Consider the following 9,193-nt stretch of genomic DNA (forward strand, 5'->3'; position numbering starts at 1 on the left):
GCAGCTTCCTGCTATCGGGTCCTCACGGGCCCCGCCCCTTCCGGTGACATCTTTACCAAAAAAAAATCCAAAAAAATCACCTCGTTCTAGTCACTACTGAAGTTTAGATGGTCCGGATTTAGGAAAACTGATTTGGGGTCTATTAATTTGTGCGATGGGGTTGGATTAAGGGTCCTGAATTAGTTCAAACTAGTTAATCAGCGATTATAATTGACTACCTCACTTTATAGATAATGTGTCACGAGTGGACGCCATCAGAGCGAGCTCGTCTCCATGTTAACGGGTCAGAGGAAGTGACGTAAGGCAGAGTGCTTGGCACATGGCGAGGGCTCTGGATTCTCATTGGTCAAAGGGAAGGTGGAGGCGGGCTGATAGAGGATTGGCTGCTGTGCTGTCCTGCACGGAACATGGCGGAGCGCGGGCTGGAGCGGATTCCGGTGGTAGATATAGACGCGGACGGGGTGTTCAAGTACGTACTGATCCGGGTCACAGTGACGGAAGGGTCGGACGAGTACAAGGACATCGTGCGGGGATACGGCTGGGCGGAGTATCACGGTGAGGGGCCGCCATGCGTGACTGAACTCTCCCGACTCAGCTGTCAGGAGCCGGTGCTCCGGGGAGAAAGTGACCGAATACATGAGGCACGAGAGGGTCCTCCTCCCTGGGGGAATGAGAGAGAGAGATGGGGTCCTCCTCCTCCCCGGGGGAATGAGAGAGATGGGGTCCTCTTTCTCCCCGGGGGGAATGAGAGAGAGAGAGAGATGGGGTCCTCCTTCTCCCCGGGGGGAATGAGAGAGAGAGAGAGATGGGGTCCTCCTTCTCCCCGGGGGGAATGAGAGAGAGAGAGAGATGGGGTCCTCCTTCTCCCCGGGGGGAATGAGAGAGAGAGAGAGATGGGGTCCTCCTTCTCCCCGGGGGAATGAGAGAGAGATGGGGTCCTCCTTCTCCCCGGGGGAATGAGAGAGAGAGATGGGGTCCTCTTTCTCCCCGGGGGAATGAGAGAGAGAGATGGGGTCCTCCTTCTCCCCGGGGGAATGAGAGAGAGAGATGGGGTCCTCCTTCTCCCCGGGGGAATGAGAGAGAGAGATGGGGTCCTCCTTCTCCCCGGGGGAATGAGAGAGAGAGAGAGATGGGGTCCTCTTTCTCCCCGGGGGGAATGAGAGAGAGAGAGAGATGGGGTCCTCTTTCTCCCCGGGGGGAATGAGAGAGAGAGAGAGATGGGGTCCTCTTTCTCCCCGGGGGGAATGAGAGAGAGAGAGAGATGGGGTCCTCCTTCTCCCCGGGGGAATGAGAGAGAGAGATGGGGTCCTCCTTCTCCCCGGGGGAATGAGAGAGAGAGATGGGGTCCTCCTTCTCCCCGGGGGAATGAGAGAGAGAGATGGGGTCCTCCTTCTCCCCGGGGGGAATGAGAGAGAGAGAGAGATGGGGTCCTCTTTCTCCCCGGGGGGAATGAGAGAGAGAGAGAGATGGGGTCCTCTTTCTCCCCGGGGGGAATGAGAGAGAGAGAGAGATGGGGTCCTCTTTCTCCCCGGGGGGAATGAGAGAGAGAGAGAGATGGGGTCCTCTTTCTCCCCGGGGGGAATGAGAGAGAGATGGGGTCCTCTTTCTCCCCGGGGGGAATGAGAGAGAGATGGGGTCCTCTTTCTCCCCGGGGGGAATGAGAGAGAGATGGGGTCCTCTTTCTCCCCGGGGGGAATGAGAGAGAGAGATGGGGTCCTCTTTCTCCCCGGGGGGAATGAGAGAGAGAGATGGGGTCCTCTTTCTCCCCGGGGGGAATGAGAGAGAGAGATGGGGTCCTCTTTCTCCCCGGGGGGAATGAGAGAGAGAGATGGGGTCCTCTTTCTCCCCGGGGGGAATGAGAGAGAGAGATGGGGTCCTCTTTCTCCCCGGGGGGAATGAGAGAGAGAGATGGGGTCCTCTTTCTCCCCGGGGGGAATGAGAGAGAGAGATGGGGTCCTCTTTCTCCCCGGGGGGAATGAGAGAGAGAGATGGGGTCCTCTTTCTCCCCGGGGGGAATGAGAGAGAGAGATGGGGTCCTCTTTCTCCCCGGGGGGAATGAGAGAGAGAGATGGGGTCCTCTTTCTCCCCGGGGGGAATGAGAGAGAGAGATGGGGTCCTCTTTCTCCCCGGGGGGAATGAGAGAGAGAGATGGGGTCCTCTTTCTCCCCGGGGGGAATGAGAGAGAGAGAGATGGGGTCCTCTTTCTCCCCGGGGGGAATGAGAGAGAGAGAGATGGGGTCCTCTTTCTCCCCGGGGGGAATGAGAGAGAGAGAGATGGGGTCCTCTTTCTCCCCGGGGGGAATGAGAGAGAGAGAGATGGGGTCCTCTTTCTCCCCGGGGGGAATGAGAGAGAGACCCCCGGGGGGAATTAGAGAGAGATGGGGTCCTCTTTCTCCCCGGGGGGAATTAGAGAGAGATGGGGGTCCTTCCCCCTGGGTGTGTGAGATTTAAATGTCTGTTTATTCTCTTTGCAGCTGATATCTATGACAAGGCAGCTTCAGAGATCGAGAAGGATCGGGTCTATGACTGCGAGTGTCTGGGAGGAGGCAGAATTAACCACAACAGCAGCAGCAGGAAAATCCACATTTATGGCTACTCGCTGGTAATCCCCATCTCCTGCTCCTATGCTGCATCCGCTTGAAAACTCCCTGGTTGATCTGACATAAGGTGTTCTGTGATCAGTACAATTACTGGTGGAACAGCGCTGCCCAGGGAGCACTTAAAGGGACCCTGTCACCAGAAAAAACACTTTATCTGCAGGTTAATAGGGTTACTAAGGCTAGTTTCACACTAGCGTTTATTCGACGCAGCGCACGGCGCCGCTAAGCCCTGCCCCCTCCCGGCTCCCTGCCCGCCCCGTCCGGTCATCGCCGCCTACTATCGCACATGGACGTTTGCAATCTGCGCACCCTATCTTTAGCATAGGGTGCGCAGACCGTGCGCTAGTAGGATTTTGGCGTGCACGGCTCACTTTTGAAGGTGCGCCGTGCGCGCCGAAATGCAACACGCTAGTGTGAAACTAGCCTAACCTGCCCGGTGCCTGCACTTAGCCGAACACTGTGTGTGTGGAGGGGGAGGGGGGGGGGATAAGGAGCTTTATTCTCCCTAGCAGCAGTTTTTCAGGCACAGGTTCAGTCACTTCTCTGAGCATAGGTGATTATACAGAACTTTGGCCGTAACTGTGCCCCCTAATTCACTGTAATTATTAACTATTTATAGTATATATACAGTAGAATGAGAATATTTCACCCCAAAAAACTGTACTTACAAATTATTCTAAAATCTAACCTTTATTATTCATTAAAATTAATGATAAAGACAGTGACCATACCTATAATTATTTCAAGGAGACTCAGAAGGGGGGGAAAAAAAATATTTCACTCCAAAAAAAAAAAAACGAATGTCACCCTGCCTTGCCTCAGAGGTTGGCATCCTAAAGGACTGTGCAGTTGACACCCCCGCTTGGCCCTGTATTACCCTAATTATTAGAGAGAGACACAATCATAACCTATACACAAAACGACAGTGTTACCATTACCAAGATAATAGATCAAAATTAAAACAATAAGGCTACCATATGATACTTTAGGGATAGAAGCACTATATCTGTATCCATTTTTTTCAGGTCAGTCTAGTGTCAATCATCTGTCAGTATGTGGTCCCTGGCAAGCATATGTTGATATACCCTGTTTGTAGGGTGACTTTATAGGGTCCATAGCATCTGAATAAAAACTTAAATAAGCACTTAGCACTTTAGCCTTTATATATAACTTTTAAGTGTTGTGTGTATCCTGTGAAAAGATTGTATTATTGACCCCATTTACTTACTATTAGTAGGGCTGGTGTCGGTGAGCGGGGGCGCCATATGCACGGAATCGTAGGGTGCCAACCTCCGCTGCAAGGCAGGGCTACAACAGCGAGACATAATCCCCCTGATAGTCCAGCTTCATATTCATGTCTGACATTACTGAGAGCTTCCATAAAGTTACAGACGGTGGCCTTATTGGTGTTTTAATTTGTAATGGTAACACTGGTGTGGTTTTTTGTGTATAGATCCTGACTGTGTCCCTCTCTAATAATTAGCAACACAGGGCCAACGATGGCCACCGTCGAGCTGGGTTGCCAATCGCCGCGGCAAGGCAGGGTGACATTAGTTTTTTTTTTTTTGTTTGTTTTTTTTCCTAGGGTGATGCATTTTTCTTTCCCCCAGGGATGCCACCTTGAAATAACAATTATAAGTATGGTCATTGTCTTGATAATTCATTTTCATGAAGGTTAGATTTTAGTACACTGCTCTAAAAATTAAAGGGAACACTCAAATAACACATCCTAGATCTGAATGAATGAAATATTCTCATTGAATACTTTGTTCTGTACAAAGTTGAATGTGCTGACACAAAAATCATCAATGGAAATCAAAGTGGAAAAACACACTACAGGCTGATCCAACTTTGTTGTAATGTCCTTAAAACAAGTCAAAATGAGGCTCCGTATTGTGTGTGGCCTCGATGTGCCTGTATGACCTCCCTACAACGCCTGGGCATGCTCCTGATGAGGTTGCGGATGGTCTCCTGAGGGATCTCCTCTCAGACCTGGACTAAAGCATCCGCCAACTCGTGGACAGTCTGTGGTGCAACGTGACGTTGGTGGATGGAGCGAGACATGATGTCCCAGATGTGCTCCATCGAATTCAGGCCTGGGGAACGGGCAGGCCAGTCCATAGCTTCAATGCCTTCATCTTGCAGGAACTGCTGACACTCCAGCCACATGAGGTCTGGCATTGTCCTGCATTAGGAGGAACCCAGGGCCAACCGCACCAGCATATGGTCTCACGAGGGGTCTGAGGATCTCATCTCGGTACCTAATGGAAGTCAGGCTACCTCTGGCGAGCACATGGAAGACTGTGCAGCCCTCCAAAGAAATGCCACTCCACACCATTACTGACCCACTGCCAAACCGTTCATGCTGAAGGATGTTGCAGGCAGCAGATCGCACTCCACGGCGTCTCCAGACTTTGTCACATGTGGTCAGTGTGAACCTGCTTTCATCTGTAAAGAGCACAGTGGCGACTTTGCCAATCCTGGTGTTCTGTGGCAAATGTCAAGCATCCTGCATGGTGTTGGGCTGTGAGCACAACCCCCATCTGTGGACATGGGGCACGCAGACCATCCTCATGGCGTCGGTTTCTAACCATTTGTGCAGACACATGCACATTTGTGGCCTGCTGGAGATCATTTTGCAGGGCTCTGGCATTGCTCCTCCTGTTCCTCCTTGCACAAAGGCCGAGGTAGCGGTCCTGCTGCTGGGTTGTTGGCCCCCTCCACGTCTCCTGGTGTACTGGCCTGTCTCCTGGTAGCGCCTCCAGCCTCTGGACACTACGCTGACAAACACAGCAAACCTTGCCACAGCTCGCATTGATGTGCCATCCTGGATGAGCTGCACTACCTGAGCCACTTGTGTGGGTTGTAGAGTCCGTCTCATGCTGCCACAAGTGTGAAAGCACAACCAACATTCAAAACTGACCAAAACATCTGCCATAAAGCATTGGTACTGAGATGTGGTCTGTGGTCCCCACCTGCAGAACCACCACTCCTTAATTGAGGGTGACTTGATAATTGCCAATAATTTCCATCTGTTGTCTATTGCATTTGCACAACAGCATGTGAAATTGATTGTCAAACAGTGTTGCTTCCTAAGTGGACAGTTTGATTTCACAGAAGTTAGATTTACTTGGAGTTATATTCTGTTGTTTAAGTGTTCCCTTTAATTTTCTGAGCAGTGTATAATTTGTAAGTCCTTTTTTTTTTTTTTTCCAGTGATACAGCGCGGGGCGCGGTTACAGCCAAATCTCTGTACACTCACCTATACTCAGAGCGGTGATTGAAACCTGATTGCTGTCAGGAATAAAGTTAATATTCTCCCTGCAGTGTTCACCTAAGTGCAGGTGCCGGGCAGGTTAGTAACACTATTAACCTGCAGATTATCCCCATATTGCAGGTTATTAGCAGTTAAAGTCCATGGTCTACACTCATCGGTCGTCATATTTTTCCCTCCTCATTACTGATCCATGTATCTCCCACACTTAGGGTGCAGTCAGACTGCCGTTTAACTCAGACAGGGATCACATTGCAATCCTCGGACTGGCCATCGGCTCTTGACCTGAGCGTGACCTCCTATACCTCTCTGCGCTGTCACACTTGAGCATTGGTGTTGGGTTGGAGAGGAATATGATCCTGGCTGCTGCATTCAGGACAGATTGGAGAGGGCAGAGTTTAGTAAGAAGAAGACCGATTAGTAGAGTTACAATAGTCCAGACAAGAATAAATAATGGCAACGGTAAGAGTTATTGCAGAGTCAAAGGTAAGAAAAGGTCGGATTGTAGAAATGATTTTGAGGTGCAGATGACAAGAGGGAGCCAGTGATCGTATGTGGGGAGTGAAGGATAGATCTGAGTCAAATATAACCCCAGACAGCAGGCATGCTCCTGAGAGTTATGGTAGAACCATACATGGAAATGGTAATATTGGGTTTGGGAAGGTTAGCAGAGGGAGCAAACACAAGGAGTGCAGTTTTGAAGAGAGAGATTTCAGCTAGAGGGAGGACATGATGTTAGAGACAGCGGACAGACAATCCCTGGTATCCTGTAGTAAGGTGGGGTGATGTCCGGAGATGATGTGTATAGAGATGGCGCTGGAAACCAAATCTACTGATGATGTGTCCGGTAGGGGCAGTATATAGGGAGAAGAGGGGACCTAGGACTGAACCCTGAGGAACCCCGACAGTAAGGGGAGAGGAAGAGGAGCTGGCAAAAGATACAGTGAAGGAGCGGTCAGAGAAGTAGGAGGAGAACCAGGAGAGAACGGTGTCCTTGAGGCCGATAGAGCCGGAGTATAGTGAGGAGAAGCTGGTGATCCACTGTGTCCAATGCTGCAGAGATCAAGGAGAAACAGCAGGGAGCAGTGACCATTAGATTTAGCAGTTAGATCACTAGAGACTTGAGTGAGGGCAGTTTTTCAGTAGAGTGTAAAGAGCGGAAACCAGCTTGTAAAGGGTCAAAAAGAGCGTTATCTGAGAGAGAGCAGATTAGATGGGAATGGACCAGACATTTCAGGAGTGTAGTTTAGAGATGAAGGGAAGATGAGACAGGTCTGTAGATAGCGAAGTTCTGGTCAAGGGATTTTTTTTTTTAAGTAATGGGTGTATGCTGGCATGTTTGAAGGAGAAGGAATATGTACACAGTGACTGCACCAGCAGAATAGTGAGTGCAGCTCTGGAGTATAATACAGGATGTAACTCAGGATCAGTACAGGATCAGTAATGTATGTACACAGTGACTGCACCAGCAGAATAGTGAGTGCAGCTCTGGGGTATAATACAGGATGTAACTCAGGATCAGTACAGGATCAGTAATGTATGCACACAGTGACTGCACCAGCAGAATAGTGAGTGCAGCTCTGGGGTATAATACAGGATGTAACTTGGGATCAGTAATGTAATGTATGTACACAGTGACTGCACCAGCAGAATAGTGATTGCAGCTCTGGAGTATAATACAGGATGTAACTCAGGATCAGTACAGAATAAGTAATGTATGTACACAGTGACTGCACCAGCAGAATAGTGAGTGCAGCTCTGGAGTATAATACAGTATGTAACTCGGGATCAGTAATGTAATGTATGTACACAATGACTGCACCAGCAGAATAGTGATTGCAGCTCTGGAGTATAATACAGGATGTAACTCAGGATCAGTACAGAATAAGTAATGTATGTACACAGTGACTGCACCAGCAGAATAGTGAGTGCAGCTCTGGAGTATAATACAGTATGTAACTCGGGATCAGTAATGTATGTACACAATGACTGCACCAGCAGAATAGTGATTGCAGCTCTGGAGTATAATACAGGATGTAACTCGGGATCAGTAATGTAATGTATGCACACAGTGACTGCACCAGCAGAATAGTGAGTGCAGTTCTGGAGGATAATACAACTAATACAAGATGTAACTCTGGATTACTGCACTTTCACCTTTATCTTACACAGCTCACTGCTCGCTTTTCTTTCTGTTATCCCTGCAGGGTTTTGGCCGGGCCAGACATGCATCGACCATGGAATTGATAAAATTGAAATATCCAGACTATGAAGTGACCTGGTCAGATGAAGGATACTGAATCCAGGAGCTCACAGCGACTTGTCCAATGCCCGTACCAGTTATCACACATGTACTGAGAAGCTGTTTCTACAACCTTTGCTCACAAGGGGGCAGTGTTGTATTGTGTAACCAGCCAGAAGGCTAGATTCATTGTGCCCAGGAACTGTGCCCAAGTCTGGTGGTGAGGATCGCAGGTGCCAGTGTACTGTGGGTGGTGGTGTCATTAATCAGAAAATACATCAGACCTAGCTTGTACTTTTCTTTTATTGCTTCACTGCCAGCAGCGGGTTGTAACGATCCCTCATACCAGTAATGACTGTTGCCTTGTGTTGCAGAGAGTCCCTTCTTCCGGGAACCTTCATGTCTGATTTTTGCCGTTGCTGGATCTTATGTAAATAAATGCCTGTTCTGGTGGTGTTATAGCTGGCTCCTTTTCATTACTATGTGGTGTGGGGATTAAATGTGTAACTTGGAAACTCGGCACTAGAAATAGGATAATCAGCAGCTTTGGATGTGACTGGAGAAGGTGTGAATACATCAGGGGGTCGGACCTGTGCTCCATTAGGGCAGCTCTTTACCCCACAGTATGGGAGCGGTGCCTTGTTTCGCTGTAGGTGTTACACACAATACTGGTGCTGTGTTGTCATCAGTCTGTATTATGTTGGTGAGTATTTCCAGCTCTCCCGTATTATTCCTACACTGGCATCAGGCAACCTGGTAGGAAACCTCCTGCTGACTCTGGGGGTAAAGCTTTGCCGACCTAAAGAGAAATAATTAAATGTAAGAGACTGGAGAAGTGAAATTATGTGTCATCATGAATATATAATTATCTGGGTATGTGACTGCAAGAATGTCAGGTTGTAGCACTTACACTGATAAGCAAAAGGGTTAAGGTATGTGCACACGATAGGTAATCGCTGCGGGCTGGGCGCTGCATCCAGATGTTACAGGATAGTGGATGGGATTTCAATAAATCCCGTGCCCACTATGCTTCTGGAGACACCCGCGGCTCGCGTGGAGATGGACATGTGGTGCGTC

The 9,193-nt window shown here is 49.3% G+C and overlaps 1 protein-coding gene across 1 annotated transcript; it reads left to right on the top strand.

Moving 5' to 3' along the window:
- Nucleotides 1-256: 256 nt before the first annotated feature.
- PHPT1 (phosphohistidine phosphatase 1) lies at nt 257-8,575 on the top strand. Its single transcript, XM_073556019.1, has 3 exons — nt 257-555; nt 2,475-2,602; nt 8,082-8,575. Exons 1-3 carry the CDS (start codon nt 408-410, stop codon nt 8,172-8,174), a joined length of 369 nt encoding a protein of 122 aa, XP_073412120.1. The 5' UTR covers nt 257-407; the 3' UTR covers nt 8,175-8,575.
- Nucleotides 8,576-9,193: the final 618 nt, after the last annotated feature.

This window comes from Dendrobates tinctorius, unplaced genomic scaffold (genome assembly GCF_039654945.1).
Source record: "Dendrobates tinctorius isolate UK_male_01 unplaced genomic scaffold, ASM3965494v1 ptg000231l, whole genome shotgun sequence".
Taxonomy (NCBI): domain Eukaryota; kingdom Metazoa; phylum Chordata; class Amphibia; order Anura; family Dendrobatidae; genus Dendrobates; species Dendrobates tinctorius.

Excerpts from the sequence above, each read along its gene's own strand:
- PHPT1 (XM_073556019.1), top strand. The coding sequence starts at position 408 with ATGGCGGAGCGCGGGCTGGAGCGGATTCCGGTGGTAGATATAGACGCG. Across the intron at positions 556-2,474 it reads CGGCTGGGCGGAGTATCACG|CTGATATCTATGACAAGGCA; the intron begins GTGAGGGGCCGC and ends TTCTCTTTGCAG. Across the intron at positions 2,603-8,081 it reads ACATTTATGGCTACTCGCTG|GGTTTTGGCCGGGCCAGACA; the intron begins GTAATCCCCATC and ends TTATCCCTGCAG.